The 24,765-nt window shown below is 44.2% G+C and overlaps 1 protein-coding gene across 3 annotated transcripts; it reads right to left on the reverse strand.

Annotated features, from left to right (window-relative positions):
• Window positions 1–3,232: 3,232 nt before the first annotated feature.
• Window positions 3,233–24,222, reverse strand: zpd (zona pellucida glycoprotein d). Of its 3 annotated transcripts, none has more exons than XM_041215784.1 (10): window positions 24,088–24,222; window positions 22,141–22,392; window positions 20,361–20,600; window positions 16,434–16,635; window positions 16,006–16,140; window positions 10,143–10,300; window positions 8,737–8,988; window positions 6,324–6,486; window positions 5,087–5,240; window positions 3,233–3,462 (listed from the first exon to the last, which is right to left on the reverse strand). In XM_041215784.1, exons 4-10 carry the CDS (start codon window positions 16,476–16,478, stop codon window positions 3,317–3,319), a joined length of 1,053 nt encoding a protein of 350 aa, XP_041071718.1. In that variant the 5' UTR covers window positions 16,479–16,635; window positions 20,361–20,600; window positions 22,141–22,392; window positions 24,088–24,222; the 3' UTR covers window positions 3,233–3,316. The 3 variants fall into 3 exon arrangements, with proteins under 3 accessions (XP_041071718.1, XP_041071719.1, XP_041071720.1); XM_041215785.1 differs by lacking the exon at window positions 24,088–24,222 and adding an exon at window positions 22,769–22,873; XM_041215786.1 differs by lacking the exon at window positions 20,361–20,600.
• Window positions 24,223–24,765: the final 543 nt, after the last annotated feature.

Raw genomic sequence — 24,765 nt, forward strand, 5'->3', positions numbered from 1 at the left:
TTTCCGCCGGTGCAGCGGCTCAACCCCGTCCGGGTTGCAGCCGCCGGTTGTCCTCCCGGCTCCAGTTCCCCCCATGAATCCCGTTATCAAGATAATTTCAAAGGAGGTCCACTGAGGGGGGAGTGCTGCATTGTCAGAGGTGCTGGTTTTCAGATGTTGACGATCTCACCACCTGAAGATCAGGGGAGTTCTCAACAAAAGAAAAGATGAAAATGGAAAAAGGTACATTTGCAATCTCAGGACATCCCCAAAACAAATTAAATGATAAAGGTTGCAGCGCAGGAGGAGGTTATTCCATTGGGGCCCATCGAGCCCATGGTTCTCTTCCCCTTCCCCTTCCCCATTGCCGCCCTGTAAATCTTCTCTCCTCAGGAGATTGTCCAATTTCCCTCTGAAATCCCCACGATTGAAGCTGCCTCCACCTGGCAAGTTACAAAGAAACAAGGTTCCCCTCTAATGTCACCATTGCTTCTGGTCCGTGAGTTACACACCAAATGGTAAGATTCTCTCTCTCTCCTTTGTCTAGACCCCTCATAATTTTGAGCACCTCTCCCAAAATCTCTCAATTTTCTTTAAAGCGAGAAGTACTTTTTGGAAGTGTAGCCAAAAGTTTAAGTAGCTGACAAAGAACAACAGAGAACAAAGAAAAGTACAGCACAGGAACAGGCCCTTCGGCCCTCCAAGCTTGTGCTGATCATATTGCCCGTCAACTAAAACATTTTGCACTTCCGGGGTCCGTATCCCTCTATTCCCATCCTATTCATGTATTTGTCAAGCTGCCTCTTAAACACCACTATCGTACCTGCTTCCACCACCTCCTCTGGCAACGAATTCCAGACACTCACTACACTCTGCGTAAAAAAACTTGCCCCACACATCTCCTCACCTTAAATCTATGTCCCCTAGTAATTGATTCTTCCACCCTGAGAAAAAGCTTCTGACTATCTACTCTGTTCATGCCACTCAATTTTGTAAACTTCTATCAAGTCGCTCCTCAATCTCCGTCGCTCTAGTGAGAACAATCTGAGTTTTTCCAACCTCTCCTCATAGCTAATAACCTCCAGACCAGGCAGCATCCTGGTAAACCTCCCCTGCACCTTCTCCAATGCCTCCATATCCTTCTGGTAATGTGGCGACCAGAATTGCACGCAATATTCCAAGTGTGGCCTAACCAAGGTTCTATACAGCTGCAGCATAACTTCCCAGCTTTTATACTCAATACTCCTGCCAATGAAGGCAAGCATGCCTTATGCCTTCCTGATTACCTTATCCACCTGCGTTGCCACTTTCAGTGACCTGTGGACCTAACACCCAGATCTCTCTGCCCGTCAATGCACTTAAGGGTTCTGCCATTTACTGTATAATTCCTGCCTGTATTAGTCCTTCCAAAATGCATTACCTCGCATTTGTCCGGATTAAACTCCAGCTGCCATTTCTCCGCCTAAGTCTCCAACCGATCTATATCCCGCTGTATCCTATGACAATCCTCTTCACTATCTGCAACTCCTCCAACCTTAGTGTCGTCTGCAAACTTACTACGCTAGTAACTGGGTGGCATATATAGGGTTAATGCAGTTAAAGTGTACAGTACCACCCACAGTGATGCAAGTGAGCACATGACCCACACCTGCACTCAAGCGTTGGGCACAGCTGTATACAGCATCAAGCATGAAGAGAGTTTCTGGCTTATACCCTTTACTGTAAGAGTCAATTGAGATTACAGTAAATGTACATATGACAACAAAGACTTCTAAAAGACCCTCCAAACTGTAACTGATACCCTACATCAAGTAAATGCACTTTTTTTCCATTCCATTATAAAAAAAAATAGGTCAGCAAAGCTGTGATTCTAACAGGTTCAATATTGGTCTTGGTAAATACTCCTAATCATCAACATTAACCTAAAATGAATTCATTTCACACCAAAAAGAGTGAATAGTTGATCATGGTGCTAGTCATGAGATCTTTCGTATCCACCCAAGGGGACAGAGGTTTAACTTATCGGAAAGACAGTACCTCTGACACTTCCTGGAGTATCAGCCTCGATTTTTGTGCTCAAGCCCTGGGGCTGGATTTTACATGTCCTCCCGCCAGGTGCTTTTTCGGCTGGAGGGCACATAAGATAGGGCAGGTGCCCTGCAGCCCTCCACCTTCCCACCCACCCTGGAGCTCACCCCCATACACAGGGAAGATGGGTGGGCGCCGAAATCAGCTGCCCCACCACCCACCCCACATTTTAAAAAAATTAATTTGAGGGTAAATTGAGCTTATTAACAAAAGGAGGACAAATCCTGAACAACTTGGAAGCGAAGGGTATCAGTAAAACTTGTCTGAACAGGTCTTGTATACTTTAAAATGGAACTCCAGTGTTACCGGTACCTGTATTATTGATTTTTTTACTGGGATTTAAAAATTTTGAACTGGTTTTTCCTTGACCCAGATAATACGCTGCTTATGCTATAATAAACTTAGTGAGTGGGACGGCAGACTGGTTTTAAAACAAAAAGGGGATGAAGGGGGGTATTAACTTCAGGGGGCACCCCCCCCCCCGCCCACCACCCCACACCAACCCCCCCCACCCCCCGCCCGCCACCCCCCACCACCCCACACCAACCCCCCCCCCACCCCACACCCACCACCACCCCACACCAACCCCCCCCCCCACCCCACACCCCCCACCACCCCACACCAACCCCCCCCCCACCCCACACCAACACCCCCCGCCCGCCACCAACCCACCGCCCCACCACCACCCCCCACACCCACCCCCCCCCACCGACAGTACCCACCCTTAGTCCCACCTGCTCTCCAAATCTCTCCAATCGGATTGGCCAGCAGCTCCAAAAGGTAGGATTTCCTCCCCAGTTGTCAGGGGTGGCGTGTCCCACGTCTGCCAATTTAGCCCTCCTGCAGCACGTTATGGCTGTGGGGCAGGCTTACACAGAGCGAGTCGGCTTCTAGCCGGGGTGGGGGTGGGAAGGGATGACAAGCAAGCCATCCACCCCCCCTGTAAAATGCAGTGGGACTTAAACCCAGAACCTTACGCCTTAGAGACAAGTGTGCCACCAACTGAGCCACCGCTGACATGCTTAAATGAAAGATCTCGAACTGGTTCTTGAGGTGAAAGAATTTGGTACTTATTTCTACTATCTCTCCACCAGAAATACTCTACCTTCAGTGGTAATAAACTCCAGGTTCATAGAAAAGTAATTAGAAAATATACAACAGTATGGAAAGCATAATGAATTCTCCTTTATTATAATACACATGGCTCTCGGTGCATATCTGAATCTGTGAAGTTCTCCTAGCTTCTTTTTTAAAGGTTAAGTTGCCTGTTGTTCGAGTGCTGAGACAGTGTGTTGTAAATCATAATCTTTTTCTTTACAACAACCACAACCACCACCATCAGTGTTGTTCCTATTATCCCACCAGCTGCCCAGAGCAGTACTTTCAGGTCTTCCCCTGTAGAACAAAAGAAAAGCACATATTGGCTCCAGTCACACACAAAATATCCACAAGATTAGTTCATAGATAGAAAACTGCTTTTTGGCTCATCTCCCCCGATAATTATCTGCCATTTTACATTTCATTCCCTCCCTGGCTGTTAAGAACATAGGAGAGAGCTACACTGAGTCACAGCTTAGATCACAAGGTTTTAGGTTTAAGTGTCAATTGTAGATTTAGCACAAAGATCCACACTGACACTCCAGTGTAGTACTGAGGGGTATCACACTCAGAGCTTTTCGGATGAGATGTTAAACAAAGACCCATTTGCCCCCTCACGTGGTAGATTCGATTGCACCATTTCAGAGGAGGAGGAGATCTCCATGGATTCCTGGCCGGTACTTATCCCCTAAATGGTGAAAAAATATCTGGTCATTATCGCATTGCTGTTTGTGGGAGCTTGCTGTGTGTAAATTGGCTGCTGCATTTCCTACATTACAACAGCGGCTGACTACGCTTCAAAAAGCTAATTAAGGCTGTAAAGTGTTGGGACTTTGAGATCATGAAGGCCATTAAATTTTATATAAATTTAATTTTTTTTAGCCTCCCACCATAATACACACACTCTTAATTTATAGATCTGCCTTTATGCTCATTCCTTTAAGACACTCCTTAAAACCTACCTCTGACCATGTTTTTGGCCACCTTGTGTCTCTGTCCAATTTTGCTTCATAATGCTCCCCTAGCACACTTTGTGATATTATTACATTCAAGGCGCTATGCAAGTTGTTGTTGTAGCAGCTGCTGAACCTATCCTGTCACAGTCCTTGCTTCAATCACAAACTGTAAATTGTACTCAACCTCGTAACCGTCTATAAAACAAGTTTCTCTGGTTTCACTGTTCAAAATCTCCTGCATTTAAACCTTGTAGTCACGTTCCCTCACAGCTTCACTACTGGAAATAAACTGTTTCTAACCATGTTGTCAGAGCTGAAATAGTGTCGTCAGAATCCAGAACTTTCTACCCGGAAAAGGTGGTGGAAGCGGATTCCATAAATAAATGGATGGAAGGGAGGTTGGATAGGTATTCGATGATAGTTACTGACAAATATTCAGGGTGTGCGACCATAGGAACACTGCTCTACACAGGCAAAATAGACCAAATGGTCAGTTCCTTCTGTGCCATAAGGTTTGATAATTCTATCATCTCTCTTCATTACTTAATATCAAATCACCCCTTAAATCTCCTACATTACATCAGAAAAAAAAACAACTTTTCCACTTTGCATTTGTGCTTTCTCATATCAGGCAACACAGTGAGTTATGTGATGTACCCTCACCATTGTGTCAATCTCCTTCCTATGACATGGGAGTCCACACCTACATATAGTACAAGGAGCAGTCTCCATGCTTGCCTCTAAACACATCTCTGTCCAGCACAAGACTGTCCTCTTAGACTAGGCTCATTTGTTCCTTTACAATCACACTGTTGGGTGGTACTGTACCCAGTCTCACATTAACCCTTTCTATGACAGAGCCTAATACCACATCCAGTTTCGGGAACTTCTTGCAATCAAACTTGTTTTGCACAACTGGAGCTTTACCGATGGATCCAAATCAGGATTTGTTCCTTGGTACTTACAGTTTGTTGTTGCATGTCCCAAATCGATCAGCACACCTTCAATCACGCTCCACAGCTCTATAGGTCCTATAGAGACAATCCCATTCACAGGCTTGGAGGCTGTTGCTAATACATCCCATTCCAGCCTTTTGGGAATCTGGGCGTCCGCACATTCCTTGGGAGAGGAAGAGAATATTCCAACTACTGATGCACAACAAACAAAAAAGCTTCCCAGATCAGAAGAGTTAACAACAGATGGAAAAGTACAGCACAGAGACCATTCAGCCCGTCAAGTCCGTGCTGGCTCTTTTGAAGAGCAACCCTGTTAGTCTTACTTCCCCCAGAGCTTTTTCGGAATATTCCTGCAATCGTGTCTCTTCCAAATATTTATCCAATTCATTTGAGAAGGCTGCTATTGAATCTGTGCCACTCAATCAGGCAGTGCATGCCAAATCCAAACCACTGTGTCAAAAGGTTTTCTACACATGTCACCTCTGGTTCTTTGGCTAACCACCTTAGCTGTGCCCTCTGGTTACTGATCCTTCAGCCACTGGAAACAATTTCTCTTCATTTATTCTTTCGAAACCCTTTATGATTTTAAATACTCTACAATTTTACCGCAGCTGTACAGGGTCTTGGTGAGGTCACATCTGGGATACTGTGTACAGTTTCGGTCTCCTTATTTGGAAAAGGATATAATTGTTTTAGAAGCAGTTCAGAGAAGGTTCACTCGACTCATTCCTGGGATGAGGGGCTTATCTTATGAAGAAAGGTTGAACAGGTTGGGCCTAAACCCATTGGAGTTTAAAAGAATGAGGGGTGATCTTATTGAAACATATAAGAACCTGAGGGGACTTGATAGAGTAGATACTGGGAGGATGTTTCCTCTTGTGGGGGAGGCTAGAACTAGGGGACAGAGTTTAAGAAAAGGAGGTCTCCCTTTTAAGACTGAAATGAGAATTTTTTTCTCAGAGGGTTGTTAGTATGTGTTCTCTTCCCCAGAGAGCAGTGAAGGTTGCATCATTGACTTTATTCAAGGCGGAGTTGGACAGATTTTTGATAGACAAGGGAGCCAAGTATTATGGGGGAGGGGTGAGGGGCAGATATGAAAGTGGAGCTGAGATCACAACCGGATCAGCCATGATCATATTGAATGGCAGAGCAGGCTCGAATGGCCTATACCTCCTCCTAAGTCCTGCATTCCTATGTATGTTCCCAAGCTGGTTACCATAGGGGTATATTTAAATAGTTAACTTACCGCTAAGCAATCAGCAGTCCCAATATGGCAGATCTTGGTCTGACAATGGAGATAGATACGATGGTTTGCCCGTTCGACAAAATTAAACATTTTTATGGAAAATCGACTACTGCTGGAAGCACCGTTTACAGAATGCCATCGGAAAGTTTCATCATGAGGACAGCTGTTGGGAAAAAAGATTTTTTTTTTTTTAAAACTCTTTCCCAGAATTATTTTTTTTTTCAATTCCCTATTAAGAGATGTGAATGTCTCTGGCTGGACCAGCGTTTATTGCCCAGCCCTAGTTGTCCTTGAGGTGGTGGCAGTGAGCTGCCTTCTTGAACCGCTGCAGTCCCACACAGTACACCCACACAGTGCTGTTAGGGAGGGAGTTCCAGGATTTGGACCCAGTGTGATTACAGTGTGCAGTAAGAGAATCAGCGTCACCTCATTCCTGGCACTCAGGAAAAGGAGTGGAGGTCAAGTTATCAGTTTATGGAGCAAAAAGAAAAAAAAACTGATCACATTGCACAGAATCAGGCCATTCAGCCCATCTTCTCCAGGGTGTTTATGCTCCACACAAGCCTCCTCTCACCCCATCAATGTATCCTTCTATTCCTGTCTGCCTTATATGTGTATCTGTCCACCTTAGCCACTCCCTGTGATAGTGGGCTCCACATTCTCGCCACTGTCTGGGTAAAGAAATTTCTCCTGAATTACTTAGTAGATTTATGAGTGACTATCTGTTGGGTCCAGTGCCCTTGGTTTGTTGGGGCTAAAGGATCCGGTTTGCACACTTTGTTTAGGGTGACAGAGTCGGTACAGAGGCAGAGAACATCGGGAGATCGTTGTTAGAACAAACACATGCTGTTTATTTACAAACTAAACTCAACAACTACACTTGTGTGCTCACAACAGAGAACTCTGTCTTCCCTCTTCAGTGAATAAATCTAGACTCTCGCACAGAGATAGCCTGTGCTACTCGGCTATTGGATATTGAAGTCATGTGACCTCACATTACAATGCTTGTCTTAAAGTTATATTACATTTCAGATTACTACACTATCTTAAATAGATGGCCCTTTGTTTTGGACTTGCCTCACCCCCCTCACATTACCTTTATCCTAGCAAACCTTTGAAAGCCTGTATCAAAGACATTCCAAAGCACTTCACAGTCAGTGAAATACTTTTGAAGTGTAGTCACTGTTGTAATGTAGGGAACACAACAGAAATTTGTGCAAAGCAAGATCCCACAAACAAATTTGACAATGACCAGATCATGTGTTTTAACGATGTATGTTGAGGGAAAAATATCACTCAGGATACTGGGGAGAACTCCCCCGCTCCTCTTGAAATCGTGCCATGGAATCTATCCTATCCAAAAGACAACAGCTCAGACACTGAAGCACTCCCTCAGTGCAGCGGAGTTTCAGCCTAGATTTTATACTCTGGTTTCTGGAGCGGGACTGGAGCCCACAACATTCTGACCTAGAGGAGAGAGTGTGTTACCATCCGAGTCACAGCTGACACCACAATTAGGTCATGCCCTTCTCTTTTCTAGAGAAAAGAGTGCCAGCCTGTTCAGTCCTGACAGCTACAACTTCAGTTCTGATATCATCCTTGTACAAACCAGTTTTCTTTTTTGGGGCCTTCTCCAGTGCTCCAATATTGTCCTTGCAATATGGAGATCAGAATGAATTACCAAAAATCAGATTCAAAAAAAGTTCCCTGAAAACAGAGGTTGTGATGTGACCAGATGTGCCTTCACATCATGGCCATGAAGAAAAACATGGCGGCCTGGTCACTGCGTCATTGCAATGGTTGTCACGCCAACTGGTTTCTCACGAGCTTTGACCTGGGGAGGATCCAGTCAAGAAACAGAATATAGAGGTAAAAATGTTACTTCTGTTCTAATCAAACTGGTACATTTTGGAGAACTGCGACTGTACAGAATTGGACACCCCTACAACATGTTCCAATAAAATATCTCCCGCAAGAATGAAGAAGGACATTCAGCCCATCATGCCCTGTGCCAGCTCCTTGAAAGGGCTATCCAATTATCCACTCTCCCCGCCACCCCCCCTTAATTCTCTCTCCTTCCAGTATTTACCCAAATCCCTTTTAAATTCACTACTGAATCTATTGAATCTGCTTCCACAGGCATGTAGTCCAGATCATTGCAATTTGCTGCATTAAGAACGAATCTATTCATCTCACCTCTGGTTATTTTTTCAATTATCTAAAATCTGTATTCTTTGGGATCTAACCTTCCCACCAGTGGAAGCAGCTCCTCCTCCTCCTTTACTCTGTCAAAACCTTTCACAATTTCGAAGGAACTGGGAGCAAATCGGACACCTTTGAAATATCTGGGGGCTAGCAGTTTTAACTCCGACCTTTTTAAATTTCAAGTAAAGTCGGAGAACATTTTCCTCACCCATCTTGAAGGAAGTGGAACTTTTGCTTCCCTTGAGGATCAGGGGTTGTTGTAGCCCAGCAGGAAGTTACTTGCAGAACAAACGCAGCCTCAAAGCTCCCGGGTGCTTTGACCTCCAAATAGAGGTCATCATTAAGCCACATAGCTGGACTTGCTCCATAAGCTGCCTCGGGTGTGAAAGTACCATTCTTGTAGAGAGACATAGTGAGATGGAGGTTCTCCTTATTGTACTGCACTACGGGCTTAAACATCCTTCAGAAAAGAAGAAGAATAAAACATCAGTAGCGAAGGGTTATGGACTTGTAATTTCTCTCTAAGACAGACCACAAACAATAACTTGGGGGCCATAAATATTTGGCAGCCACTAATAAATCCAATCGGGAATTCAAGAGAAAATGTTTAGCATATGGAACTCACTGTCCACAGGGAGCAGTTGGGGTGAATAGTATAGATGTATTTAAGGGGAAGCTGGATAAATACAAGGGAGAAAGGAACGTGTTGAGAGCTAGCTGAAGTAGGGTGGGTGGCAGCTCATGTGGAAAGAAAAGCAGGGGCTTGCACCTACAAAAGGCACTTTTCATGACTTAAGGATGTCTCATTGCCAATGAAGTACACTTACTGTTGTAATGTAAGAAATGCAGCTGGCAATTTGCACACACCAGGCTCCCACAAACCACAGTGTGATAGCCAAATAATCTGTTTTTTGTGATGTTAATTGTGGGAAAAATATAGGCCAGGGCACTGGGGAGAACCCCCCCGCTACTCTTCTTCAAAATAGTCAACGTGGAATCTTTTACAGCCACCGGAGATTAAACATTATTTTAACCTCTCATCTGAAAGATGACCCCTCCGACAGTTCAGGACCTCTGTTGGCACTGGGGTTTCAGCCTTGATTTTTGGCACTCAAGTCTCTGGAGTGGAGTGGGCCTTGAACCCCCAACCTTCTGACTCAGCAGGTGAGAGTGCTACCAACTGATCTATGGCCAACACTGAAACAGTCAGCACTGGCACAATGGGCCAAATGGCCTCTTCTGTATTATATCATTCTATGATTCGAATTTGGACTTCCTGTTCTCCAAATCAGTCCAGACAAAAGTAGCTGAAGAGCTAACTCATGCAGGCAATGCAACCCCAATCTATTTAAAACTAACTTTACATTCTGTATGATCGCTAAAACATACATGTTATAAAAGTTCCCAAAGTCTCTTCCCTTGGTAAAAAAGCTTATCGATTGCCAGACCACGTTGAGTGGTCTGCTCCACATAAAACAATACAGAAACAAAATTATCTTTATAGTTTTCATTCACCTCATCATTCTCTCTTCTCTCTGCACTCTTGGCGACCAATAGGTGATTATCATTACATTTACCAGACTTACAAGTTTAAAGAGTAAAGATTACATTTACCTGATGAGTGGGGGCACTTCCAGGGACATTTTCACTAAGGAGCTACGTAAATAGGCACAGTTCACTTCAAATATTAGTGGCTCTTCTCTGATTATGGAAGAATCAGAACGGAACTCATTAGTGATGACGTGCTTAAATATTTTGTGTGTCTCATTTATCTAGAGAAAGTGACAAAATAGTATTTTAATCTGTTGGTGTTTTAAATAAAGTTGAGACTTCATTGTTACCAGTTTTAATTTTACTTATATAAAAACAAAAAAACTGCGGATGCTGGAAATCCAAAACAAAAACAGAATTACCTGGAAAAACTCAGCAGGTCTGGCAGCATCGGCGGAGAAGAAAAGAGTTGACGTTTCGAGTCCTCATGACCCTTCGACAGAACTTGAGTTCGAGTCCAGGAAAGAGCTGAAATATAAGCTGGTTTAAGGTGTGTGTGTGGGGGGCGGAGAGATAGAGAGACAGAGAGGTGGAGGGGGTTGGTGTGGTTGTAGCGACAAACAAGCAGTGATAGAAGCAGATCATCAAAAGATGTCAACAACAATAGTACAATAGAACACATAGGTGTTAAAGATAAAGTTGGTGATATTATCTAAACGAATGTGCTAATTAAGAATGGATGGTAGGGCACTCAAGGTATAGCTTTAGTGGGTTTTTTTTTTATTTTATATAATGGAAATAGGTGGGAAAAGGAAAATCTTTATAATTTATTGGGAAAAAAAAAAGAAGGGGGAAACAGAAAGGGGGTGGGGATGGGGGAGGGGACTCACGACCTAAAGTTGTTGAATTCAATATTCAGTCCGGAAGGCTGTAAAGTCCCTAGTCGGAAGATGAGGTGTTGTTCCTCCAGTTTGCGTTGGGCTTCACTGGAACAATGCAGCAAGCCAAGGACAGACATGTGGGCAAGAGAGCAGGGTGGAGTGTTAAAATGGCAAGCGACAGGGAGGTTTGGGTCATTCTTGCGGACAGACCGCAGGTGTTCTGCAAAGCGGTCGCCCAGTTTACGTTTGGTCTCTCCAATGTAGAGGAGACCACATTGGGAGCAACGAATGCAGTAGACTAAGTTGGGGGAAATGCAAGTGAAATGCTGCTTCACTTGAAAGGAGTGTTTGGGTCCTTGGACGGTGAGGAGAGAGGAAGTGAAGGGGCAGGTGTTGCATCTTTTGCGTGGGCAAGGGGTTGTGCCATAGGAGGGGGTTGAGGAGTAGGGGGTGATGGAGGAGTGGACCAGGGTGTCCCGGAGGGAGCGATCCCTACGGAATGCCGATAAGGGGGGTGAAGGGAAGATGTGTTTGGTAGTGGCATCATGCTGGAGTTGGCGGAAATGGCGGAGGATGATCCTTTGAATGCGGAGGCTGGTGGGGTGATAAGTGAGGACAAGGGGGACCCTATCATGTTTCTGGGAGGGAGGAGAAGGAGTGAGGGCGGATGCGCGGGAGATGGGCCGGACACGGTTGAGGGCCCTGTCAACGACCGTGGGTGGAAAACCTCGGTTAAGGAAGAAGGAGGACATGTCAGAGGAACTGTTTTTGAATGTAGCATCATCGGAACAGATGCGACGGAGGCGAAGGAACTGAGAGAATGGGATGGAGTCCTTACAGGAAGTGGGGTGTGAGGAGCTGTAGTCGAGATAGCTGTGGGTGTCGGTGGGTTTGTAATGGATATTGGTGGACAGTCTATCACCAGAGATTGAGACAGAGAGGTCAAGGAAGGGAAGGGAAGTGTCAGAGATGGACCACGTGAAAATGATGGAGGGGTGGAGATTGGAAGCAAAATTAATAAATTTTTCCAAGTCCTGACGAGAGCATGAAGCAGCACCGATGTTGTTGAATTCAATATTCAGTCCGGAAGGCTGTAAAGTCCCTAGTTGTTGAATTCAATATTCAGTCCGGAAGGCTGTAAAGTCCCTGTTGTTGAATTCAATATTCAGTCCGGAAGGCTGTAAAGTCCCTGTTGTTGAATTCAATATTCAGTCCGGAAGGCTGTTGCAGTCCTACTCCGGCCCCCTTCCACAACTCTTTCTCCGGTACATCGATGATTATTTCGGTGCTGCTTCATGCTCTCGTCAGGACTTGGAAAAATTTATTAATTTTGCTTCCAATCTCCACCCCTCCATCATTTTCACGTGGTCCATCTCTGACACTTCCCTTCCCTTCCTTGACCTCTCTGTCTCAATCTCTGGTGATAGACTGTCCACCAATATCCATTACAAACCCACCGACACCCACAGCTATCTCGACTACAGCTCCTCACACCCCACTTCCTGTAAGGACTCCATCCCATTCTCTCAGTTCCTTCGCCTCCGTCGCATCTGTTCCGATGATGCTACATTCAAAAACAGTTCCTCTGACATGTCCTCCTTCTTCCTTAACTGAGGTTTTCCACCCACGGTCGTTGACAGGGCCCTCAACCGTGTCCGGCCCATCTCCCGCGCATCCGCCCTCACTCCTTCTCCTCCCTCCCAGAAACATGATAGGGTCCCCCTTGTCTTCACTTATCACCCCACCAGCCTCCGCATTCAAAGGATCATCCTCCGCCATTTCCGCCAACTCCAGCATGATGCCACTACCAAACACATCTTCCCTTCACCCCCCTTATCGGCATTCCGTAGGGATCGCTCCCTCCGGGACACCCTAGTCCACTCCTCCATCACCCCCTACTCCTCAACCCCCTCCTATGGCACAACCCCTTGCCCACGCAAAAGATGCAACACCTGCCCCTTCACTTCCTCTCTCCTCACCGTCCAAGGACCCAAACACTCCTTTCAAGTGAAGCAGCATTTCACTTGCATTTCCCCCAACTTAGTCTACTGCATTCGTTGCTCCCAATGTGGTCTCCTCTACATTGGAGAGACCAAACGTAAACTGGGCGACCGCTTTGCAGAACACCTGCGGTCTGTCCGCAAGAATGACCCAAACCTCCCTGTCGCTTGCCATTTTAACACTCCACCCTGCTCTCTTGCCCACATGTCTGTCCTTGGCTTGCTGCATTGTTCCAGTGAAGCCCAACGCAAACTGGAGGAACAACACCTCATCTTCCGACTAGGGACTTTACAGCCTTCCGGACTGAATATTGAATTCAACAACTTTAGGTCGTGAGTCCCCTCCCCCATCCCCACCCCCTTTCTGTTTCCCCCTTCTTTTTTTTTCCCAATAAATTATAAAGATTTTCCTTTTCCCACCTATTTCCATTATATAAAATTAAAAAAAACCCACTAGAGCTATACCTTGAGTGCCCTACCATCCATTCTTAATTAGCACATTCGTTTAGATAATATCACCAACTTTATCTTTAACACCTATGTGTTCTATTGTACTATTGTTGTTGACATCTTTTGATGATCTGCTTCTATCACTGCTTGTTTGTCGCTACAACCACACCAACCCCCTCCACCTCTCTGTCTCTCTATCTCTCCGCCCCCCCACACACACACCTTAAACCAGCTTATATTTCAGCTCTTTCCTGGACTCGAACTCAAGTTCTGTCGAAGGGTCATGAGGACTCGAAACGTCAACTCTTTTCTTCTCCGCCGATGCTGCCAGACCTGCTGAGTTTTTCCAGGTAATTCTGTTAATTTTACTTATATTTACCCAAACTTTACCAGTTTAATTCTACTAGAGCTTTTATTGAAGTAAAAAAAAATCAGATTTTTTTTGCACAGGGGCAGGCAGTGGCAGAGTGGTATCGTCACTGGACTGGTGTTCCAGAGACCTGGGTATTGCTCTGGGTACCAGGGTTCGAATCCCACCACAGCACATGGTGAAATTTAAATTCATTAAAAGTCTGATGATGCCCACAAAACCATTGCTGATTGTCACAAAAACTAATGCCCCTAAGGGAAGGGAATCTGTCTACATGTCCCCCACCAGCATTCTTAAATACCCTCTGAACAAGGGCAATTAAGGATGGGCAATAAATCCCATAAACAAATAAAAACCATGTCCAGCTCAAGCTATTACAAAATTCAATTAGTCTTGATCAAATCAGTCTTGATAATCATATCACGTATCTCTCGAAATGTCCTTGGAAGTTTTTGAACAGGGTGTAAAGATCTTTCTTTCTTACCAGGAGCTGCCCTCCACAGTAAGCCTGCCGTTCAGTGATTGTGAACATGTAGTATTTTGGCCCTTCTCTGACTGCACAGCTGCCATCGTTCAAGACAAGATTCAGTCGTGACTTCACCTGATGTGCCAGAAATTCTTTTGACACGCTAATTTTCATTAAATCTGTTTCACAACTGGCAAACACTCTGTGATCTACAGAGGCAAAAAAAAAATACATTCCAATCCCTGGAACAGAAAGCATGCACAGCCACACCCTCATCACCCATTACAAAACTGCACATATGGACTAAGAAAACTGTCCTTCCTACAATTTTTATATCCAGCTGCAGCACCATTGAGAATGTCCAGTAGCTTTGGTTACTCCACTGGGTTACATTTTACTGGAATCAACAGCAAAGGTGGCCATTCAGCCCATCTGGTCCATACCCAATTTTGTTGTGTGGTATTTTGTGGGTTTTTTCTGGTTTCTTTCTTTATTCCTTTACTTTGACGTGGTCATTATTCTGCCATTCACAAGTCCTCTAGACACATCATGTCCCATTAGCACTCCCTTTGGCCTTTGCATCATTTAGTCTCTCTGCCTCCACCTTTCTGTTCTTCCACCCCCTCCCACTTGCATTTCTAACTTTCCTCAGATTTGATGGAAGGTCAGACCTGACATTGCCTGACCTGCTGAATATTTCCAGCATTTTCTGTTTTTATCTCATTCTCTGGTTTTACATATGAGGAGTGACCATTCGGGTAAGATATCCAGAGACTTTCCACACAAAAATCATACACCAGAACATGTTGACATCTTGAAGAAAACAAGATGGGGGTAAAAAGTTGACAATATCTCAACTTAACCACCAGGCCCTTCCACCACCCCACCCCCAAAGAGCAAAATAAAATCACCATCTCTTCTCTAATGCATCAATTATTAATGGCAGGTTATCCAAAGCTGTACATGACTTTCTATTATTTTTATTCATTCATGGGATGTGGGCGTCATTGGTTAGGCCAGCATTTATTGCCCATCCCTAATTGCCCTCAAGTAGGTGGTGATGAGCCGCCTTTTTGAACCGCTGCAGGCCATGTGGTGTAGGTACACCCACAGTGCTGTTAGGGAGGGATTTTGACCCAGTGACAGTAAAGGAACGGCGATATATTTCCAAGTCAGGATGGTGAGTGGCTTGGAGGGGAACTTCCAGGTGGTGGTGTTCCCATCTATCTGCTGCCCTTGTCCTTCTAGGTGGTTGTGGTCATGGGTTTAGAAGGTGCTGTCAAATGAGCCTTGGTGAGTTGCTGCAATGCAGATGGTACACACACTGCCACTGTGCGTTGCTGGTGGAGAGAGTGAATGTTGAAGGTGGTGGATGGGATGCCAAATGGACTGCTTTGTCCTGATGGTGTCAAGCTTTGAATGTTGTTGGAGCTGCACTCATCCAGGCAAGTGGAGAGTCTTCCAATACACTCCTGACTTGTGCCTTGTGGATGGTGGACAGACTTTGTGGAGTCAGGGAGTGAGTTATTTGCCACAGGATTCCTAGCCTCTGACCTGTTCTTGTAGCCACAGTATTTACATGGCTAGTTCAGTTTCTGGTCAATGGTAACCCCCAGGATGTTGGTACTGGGGGGATTCAGTGATGGTAATGCTATTGAACATCAAAGGTTAGATTCTCTCTTGTTGGAGATAGTCATTGCCCGGCACGAATGTAACTTCTGATTTGAGATTTTAGCGAATTCGATAGCATTCAAACTAAAATGGTAAGTCATCTACTTTAGGGTTTCAATTTCACATCGACAAAATGAGGGAACCATACCTCTACAAGCTCTCCCTGGATCAGTGGTTTCAAAGTATCCTTGGTGACAGATGCACGTGAATGAATCAAAAGTATTGATGCAGTCTGATTCCACTGGGCAGTCATTAATAGTAGCATTTGCACATTCATCCTCATCTGCAACACATTGATACTGTGGTTTTAAAAGTTAAGATCCAGTTAGTGAATATAATGTGAATGTGACAAAGGAATCCAAACAGGGGTGGGACAATCCATCACAGATCAAGAATGCAGCCAAACGTATTTACGATAAATTTGAATTGACATCTTTAATGTAGGAAAATATTCTAAAATGTAAAATCAGACACCAAGCCAAAAGGAGGAGATACTGTTATTTGGACGGCTGATTAAAAGCTTGGTTAAAGAGTTAGAGGATTTTAAAAACGAGAGAGAAGGAATTGTCTCCTCACCATTCCAGAAGAGTGCACTGCCCATGGTCGACACGTTAGAATCATTCAAGTCAGTCTGAAGGCTTATGAGACTTGAGAAAGTTTTATTACTGAGTTGGGCAGCTACTGCTACATTCATCTCAACCATGTTGTTGCTTTTCACCAGATACAACATCTCTACTTCCGCATCAGAGAATTGTCCAGAATGCAGGAACTGTAGAATCTGCAAGGTTAACACACAAACGCGTGCATTACAAATTCAAATTGTACATGGTGTAGGGGGCAGTGGTGTGTGTCAGTTTCACCTCTGATGCCTGAGCTGTTCGAATCGCTCCCACTCCCTGGGTTCTAGACCTTGGACTTATTTGGGGGTTGTGACAAAGTGCAGCAGAAAACTGGTTTTGTTGCAAGAAAAGAAACTGAGTTTATTGAAGTCACAAATGAACTTATAACATTAGGATTACACTGAGATTATACAGACTTACAAAGTACACTTAGTTAATAATGGGGATCACATGGCATAACGAGGGAAAATCACGCTACTAATCCCCTTACCTTTGTCCCACCCCCAAAACCTAACTAAATTGAACTAGGAGAGGTCAGGGATCATGCTCACCAACCCAGGGTTCCTTGACAGTTCGAAACCAGCCAAGTAAGCCGGTTGCAGCTTTGGGGTACGCTCTTTATGCCCTCTGGGGCCAGCCGTCTCCACGTGGTCCTGGTCTGTGGAATCTGCGAAGGTTCTTCAGTTGAGTGGAGGACATGGTTGTGGGTGGTCGATCTTCGTGGAGGGCTGCAGTTGCGGGCTCTGGCTGTGGCCTTGTTGTCTTCAGTTGAGCCTGCCACCCTGTGCCCCTCGCCGTGATGTTGCTTGCGAGCCTGCGAACCCTCCAGATCTCCTTGCTTAAACTCTGTTTCAACTGTTTCAAAACTGGCCACCCTCCGGCTAGCTGGTTTCGCTCTCCCTCCTTCGTAACTGACTGGCCAGTTATACTGTCTTTCGAATTTCTTATTAGAATCCAAATCAAGGTTAGTTCTTTGTTTGATTTTGGTGGGCTTCCTCCGGTGATTGTTGTCTCGTTGTTTTTAATGGACTCACATGATGTTTATCATTGTCTTCCTGCCCCCCTAACTAGGTTTGAACTGAAAGCCATTGTATGTGTGGAGTATTCATGGGTTCGCATAATTGCATTGATTGTGCCTTCCTGCCTTAGAAGTTAGTAGCGATTATTTATGCAAGATTTTGATGGGCTTTAGTTTCGTGTTGATTGTTTTAAAAGGGAAGAATGTGTATTGTTTCCTCTCGTTGTCTGGTTTCAGGCAAAAAAAAAAAACCCACACTGCACTCAACAAGCCCGGGCGTGTCCAGTTCCAGGCCTTCATGGGCCCAGCCTCCTGTCTGCAGAGTTTTACACTTAACTCAGCAGTTTAAAAGTCCAAAAGTCATATCCTTGTTGATGATATGAAAAATGTGGGAGTTTTGAGAACCCTTCAATGGGAGGAGATGGATGGGTCAGAGTACTTCACGCATACCTCACACTTAAAGCAGCAACCCGTACCTTTCAATGTCTCCATTCACATTCTACACCCTCGCCCCAAATTTAAAATTTGTATAAAGTATATATATCTATCTATCTCTCAATAAAATCTTTCCAAGCTCCTTGAAACATTGAAGGGAATGGTCAAGTTCTAATTCATTCTCCAGTTACAAATAACTCTCTTCAAGACTGGTTATAGAACGACACAATAAAAAAGGGAAGCCATACAAACCATTGTAACTGTGCCAGCTCTTTAAAAGAACTATTCAAATTATGGACCCATTCCCCTCAACACCCCACTCTTCCTCTCCCAGCAAGTTTTTATTTTTCAATTATTTATCCAATTCCCTTTTGAAAGTTACTATTGAATCTGCTTCCACCGCCCTTTCAACTTGCTAAGAAGGTAAAAAAAAGCTTTTCCTTCATCTTCACCCTTCTGGTTCTTTTGTCAATCACCTTAAATCTGTGCCCTCTGACCTTTCTGCCACTGGATGCAGATTCTCCATATTGACTATCAAAACCCTTCATATAATTTTGAGGGTCTATTGAATCCTCCCTTCTCTGCTCCAAGGGGACCCCATACCCAATTTCTTCAATCTCATCTCACCACATAACTGAAGCCCCCTCACTCATCCTAGTAAATCTATGTTGCTCCTTCTCCAAGGTCTTGCCATGTTTAGTGCTCATTTAAATCCTACCTTGGATTTGGCAATGGATGCCAGTTTTACATACGCTCTTGAAGTTGGATCACTCATATAATCGGAAAACTTCCATGGAAGGTAAATGGGTACGTGTAATTTTTCTGGCAGCACTATAACGCGCTTATGATCATGGGGTGGACGTTCTATAGGACAGCCTAAAGAATTCAAAAAGGAGCCAAAACTTACTAATTTGTTAAAATGCAGACACTCCAACCCAGCACATTTGTGCTAGTTTGCTCAAGAATTTTAGTTTCTTTCCATCTCCTGACCCTATCTCAGGTGATAACAGAATCATTATAGCACAGAAAGAGGTCAATAAGCCCATTTGAGTCCATGCCGGCTCTCTGTAGAGCAATCCAGTCAGTCCCATTTGCCCTGCTCTATCCCTGTAGCCATGCAAGTATATTTCTTTCAAGTGTCCATCCAGTTTCCACTTGAAATCATTCATAGTGTCCACTTCCACACCCCTCAAGGGCAGCGAATTCCAGATCATTACCTTCTTACCCCTTGTATCTCTTGCCCAAAACTTTAAATCTGTGTTTCTTAGTCTGAGAAATACTTGCACAGAAAAAAAGCTGTTTTCTTTCAATTTTTCTTTAATTTGTTCATGGGATGTGGGATTTGCTGGCCATCCCTAGTTGCCCCATAGTTCAGAGGGCATTTAAGAGTCAGGAGTCACATTTAGGCCTGACTAGGTAAGGATAGCAGATTCCCTTCCCTAAAGGACATTAGTGAACCAGATGGGTTTTCACAGCAATGGTTTCATGATCATTAGACTTTTAATTCCAGATTTTTATTGAATTCAAATTCCACTATCTGATGTGGTGGGATTCAAACTCAGCTTCCCCAGAGGATTACCCTGGGTCTAGTCCAGCGACAATACCACTGTGCCATCGCCTCCCCCAATATACTAGTAGGCTATTGAATTATAGGAACCATCACAGACCAAACTAGTGCTGTCCTTGTGGCATCCTCTTGTGGCAAAGCTATACATGTCAAGGTCTGATTTTGGGGTTAGGTGGGTGGGAAAGAGCCATCTGTGGGATCTTGCTGTGTACAGATTGGCTGCTTTTTCTTACTTTACAACAGGGATAGCATTTCAAAAAAAATAATTCATTGGTTGTAAAGCACCTTGGGATGTCCTGAGGTCATGAAGACTGTAATATTATTGGTTCCAGGGATGAGGGATTTGCAGTTACTTGGATAGACTGGAGAAGTTGGGGTTGTTCTCAAGAGGAGGAGAAGGCCAGAGGAGGAGTTTTGATGGAGGCATTTAAAATAATGAAGGGTTTAGACAGGGTAAATAAAGAGAAGCTCGTTTTCATTGGCTGAAGGATCGATCACCAGAAGATGGAGATTTAAAGGTGGTGAACGGTAGAGGACGAAGTGGAGAAATGTATTTATGCAACAAGTGGTTATGTTTTGAAATACTCTGCTCAAGAGGATGGTGGAAGCAGATTAAATAGTCCTCCCTTAAGGAAATTGGATAAAATACTTGGAAAGAACATTTCAGGGATAAGGAGAGGAGAGGGACTAACTGGATTGTCCTTGAGAGAGCTGGTACAGAATGGATGGGCTGAATGGCCTCATTCAGTGCTGCACTATTCTTTGATTCCATAATTCTAGGAATGCATTTTTTCCTCCCCAATACCAGTTAAAAAGTGATTTCCACACCAGGGATTTGAAGTTTTGCAATTGTGTTAGAATACCTGTGAACTCAACCCTGGTGACAGCTTTACTCCTCCAGCGTCCACAGGCTGCTTCAAACACATATTGATATTGAGTGCAGGTGTTCAAACCCAACGCTCGGTAATAATTCTTCCTGGTGAAAGCCATTACTCTGTTGTCAATACGGATATGAATCCCATGAAATACTGGTGGGGAATTCCAGGAGAAAAAGCCTCCGTCAACAGTGTGCTGGTAGGACAGGTTAGTGATTACCTCTGGCGCTGGCAAGGGAGAAACAATTAATCAATCAAAGTCCCATAATATAGTCAAGTTCTAAAAGACCAATACCCCATTTATCCTGAATTAATTCTCTCTACTTGACAGAAGTAACACTATTCCTTTACTATATAGTGTATTGAAAATTGCATTGTGCATTTTTGTCCACTTGAGACTACCATTCACACATTTACCAGCAGAGGGAGTCAGTTAGGAAGAGAGTGAATCAAGGATCCATGTTTAATAATTGCTCGTGCAATTCTAATTCCAAATGTACCTAGCTGAACATACAACTGTATCCATCCCAAGAATTTAACATTCACCAGCATTATCTAGGTTGAACCCATTGGATGGAGCGTCCAATGCAATTCCCCAGTGACCAGGAATCCACCCTCACATACCCTTGGGCCTATTGAGGCCCTCAGATAGCCAATTAACTGCTACTTAAAGGGACTCATTCTGCCTCTGCCCTATTCTATCCAAAGTGGGGAAAAGGCGGAGGTAGGATGGGCAGTCCGGAAGCTTCCATTGCAAGGGCTGCCGTTGGGCAGGAAGGGAGTATACCTCATTTTGGGGTCCTCTGTGCCCAGAGGCACACCCCAATCTTGACAAGATCATACCCCACCTTTAACCATCCCCTCGGCAACCCCCCCCCCCCACTACCCTCACTGGGGTGTGCCAGGCAGGCTCATCCAAAATCCCCAGACTTACCTGAAGTTCAAGATCCATGACATTTCCTCGGGGTCTGGCTGGAGGCCCAGCCGTGGCCATCTGGTGTTGCTGGGACGACAGAGCTGTCAGCCAATCAGATTGGCTGGCAGCTTTCTAGAGTCAGACTTCCTCCCAAATGAGAGTGGAAACAATTCACTCAAATAATTAAGGCTGCTCTTAGCATATCATCGCTGCAGGACAGCTGGATTTCTAGATGGTGCAGTGCCAATGGACTTATCTTTTGGCCGGTATTGGGGTTGGGGGGGGGTGGGGGGGGTGGCGGTTGTGAAGTTAGATAATCTGTTCCCCCACAAAATCCAACCTATGGTCTCTGTGGCCAAGAAAACAAGCACGAGTCCTGGACTCGTCTATGCTGCAGGTTCACACAGAAATCGTCTCAGGCGGTGTTGCGTAAATAAGATGTCTTTAGATTGCCGGCCTGTTGCGCACTGTTTCCAATGTTCAGGTCCACTGCACTCAGTATGGCTGCGTATTCCAGCCAGTCACATATCAACCCAAAACAAACTGCTGCCCTCAGTAAGTTGTGCATAAATTTAGGGCTGACAACTGCCACCACCAAGACCATTTCTGTCAGAGTGCAGCAAAGGATGAGATTAGCCTGGGCTGCACCCCAAGTTTTCCTACAAACTTTTGAGAGTTCCACACTTTGTAAAAGGTACTTCACTGACTGTAGGACATCCTGAGGTCATAAAAGGCACTATGGCAATGCACGTTTACTTTACTGTGGTGCTAATGACAAGAGTCTCAACATAAAAAACACAGAAGTGATGAACTGGTGTGTTCTTGAACAAATATAAAAAACAAAGCACCCACCTGTTGCCACGGTGATTGTTCTCATGTCAGCCACTGCACCAGTCCCACAAACCGCCTTCAGTGTTAACGTCTCCAGGGTACAAGGTTTGAGGCCAGTTGAAACGTACTCTGTCTGTTTCTGGGTACGATGCAGGGTTCCATTTTTGTAGATGTAGAAGAGGATTTTCGCTGGATCGCCCGTCACTGACCAGGACACAGTGTAGCCATCAGTGGAACCAGCCGTCTGAGTAACTTTGACAAACTTCACTGGAGCTGCGTGCAGTGAGTGATGGAATTATTAAAAGAAAAAACAAAAGTATTGATGCAGGAGTTGTGTGGGATTAAAACTCAGCACCAAGCACTTGTGTTGAAAAGGAGAGCAAAACTTGTAATTATGCAATGCCTTTCACAATCTCCCCTTTTCCCCAAAAGTGATTTACAGTCAATGAAGCATCTTCAAAGTGTAGTCCTTACTGTAACATAGGGAAACAGTGCAGGGAAATTGTGCACAGCAAGATCCAATGATGAGCAATGTGATAATAGATAATCCCTTTAACTGCTGTTGTTTGAGGAATAAATATTAGTCAGGACCCAAGGCCGAACGGCCCTCCTCATCCGCAAATAGTTTTGTGGAATCTTTTATATTCACCTGAAAGGCCAAATGGGGCCTTGGGTAAATGCCTCATCCAAAAATCAGCATCTTCAACAGTACAGCACTCCCTCAGTGCTGCAGGTGTGTCCACCAAGATTTTTGTGCTCAAATCTCCGAGTGGGGTTTGAACTCAGAATTTTGTAAGTGATACCCACTGAGCTACAGGTTTCTAGAGCACAAAAATATAATAAAGATTGTTCAGTCTATCCATGTTCTGCTTCAAAGCCAATCTATATGCTTTTTTAAAATTATAAATGCTTTTCCTCAATTCATCTCTTTGCCTTGCCTAAAGAGGAATTGGTGCGATTATCCTGTGAATGCTCCACAATCAGTATTTAATGCACCAGGAAGCTGTTTATTCCACGAGGAAATTATTCCAAGTGAGACAAGTGAAACTTTGCCTCAAAACATCCCATTGTTTGTTTTGAATCGCACCTCAGTGTTGGTTAGTTCAATCTCATTTACACATAATGGACATAAAATCAAAACAGCTGAATTAATGAGAATTATTGAGAGGAGTTCTGAATAAAATGACAGGAATTAGGCAAATTATATATAGTGGCCAACATTATATAAAAAAAACAGCTGAATTAATGACAATTATTATGTTGGCCACTATATATAATTTGCCTAATTCCTGTCATTTTATTCAGAACGCCCCTCAATAATTTGCATTATATAAAAAAAAAAGCAGCTGAATTATTGAGAGGCGTTCTGAATAAAATGACAGGAATTAGGCAAATTATATATAGTGGCCCACATTATATAAAAAATAATCCCCAAAGTTATTTGTTCAAATGAAGTCGCAAGCATGTTACATTAATCTTTACCCATTAACTTTGTTACAGTTCACCTTGTTGGCAACATTTGTGTAATCAGTAAGGCTTGAATTATCAAATTGTACTGTAGATGAACAGTCATAATTTGAATGTATTATTGGGATGATTCATGAATTTTGGGAAATGTTCTTAAGTTGACATCTCTTAAATGTCGAATTGTGTGATGTAAACTTATGGACAGGAAGGGGAAGGTGGTCAGAGCATCAGGTGTTCCAGGACCTTCCGTCAAAAAGTTACAAGTCACAGTTAGCAGCTAGAAGGCATGCCTAGGGTGCAACGCTGATTGGTTCCATTTGTTGTGGTGGAACCAGGAACACTCTTCCCATTAGTCAAGTGTTGCAAATGTGTGGTTGTTAGTTGTGTTGGTACAGGTGGACATACTCAGGCTAAAATGAGGCAAAAGAGGAGAGACAGAGGTCGAGACCTATAGCTTTTGACTCGACTCACATTTTCAAGGAACACCACTGATCAGCATACCTGTATTGGCCACCACAAAGATCTCCGCACTTTTCTTCACCTCAGCTGCTTCACACATAGTCACGAGAGAAATATTCACCTTCTGGCAAGATGGCAACCCATCAATAAGAAATGACGTCCTACTTTGTATCAAACTGTAAGACTGAAGTAATGGATTGATGACTTCTCCCTTCTGCCCAAGCAAATGGACATCTAGTTGGAACCAGTCGAAGCTTCCCAAAGCTGGCTTGTCCCAGTAAATGGTAACACTATTAGCACTCCAAGTTATTATGGTCAGGTTGCTAGGTGGCATGGGATCTACATGAGAAAGAAATTTCATTAAAACATTAATGCAAAGCATCGATTTGGGGCATTAAATATTGCATTTGGAGTTGCATTAGGTTTAGATCAGAATTTTTTTTTTTAATTCATTCACGGGATGTGGGTTTCACTGGCTGGGCCAGCATTTATTGTCCATCCCTAGCTGCCTTCTTGAATGCTGCAGTCCATGTGGTGTAGGTACACCCACAGTGCTGTTAGGGAGGGAGTTCTAGGATTTTGACCCAGGGACAGTGAAGAAACGGCGATATATTTCCAAGTCAGAATGGTGAGTGACGTGGAGGGGAACTTGCAGGTGCTGGTGTTCCCATCTATCTGCTGCCCTTGTCCTTCTAGGTGGTAGTGGTTGTGGGTTTGGAA

Source organism: Carcharodon carcharias, chromosome 21, assembly GCF_017639515.1.
Source record: "Carcharodon carcharias isolate sCarCar2 chromosome 21, sCarCar2.pri, whole genome shotgun sequence".
NCBI classification, from domain to species: Eukaryota; Metazoa; Chordata; class Chondrichthyes; order Lamniformes; family Lamnidae; genus Carcharodon; species Carcharodon carcharias.

Coding starts and splice junctions, on each gene's coding strand:
- zpd (XM_041215786.1), bottom strand. CDS start 16,478: ATGATTCTAACGTGTCGACCATGGGCAGTGCACTCTTCTGGAATG. Junction 8,989..10,142: donor GAAGTGCCCCCACTCATCAG/GTAAATGTAATC, acceptor TCTTTTCTGAAG/GATGTTTAAGCCCGTAGTGC. Junction 3,463..5,086: donor GGGACATGCAACAACAAACT/GTAAGTACCAAG, acceptor TTTGTTCTACAG/GGGAAGACCTGAAAGTACTG.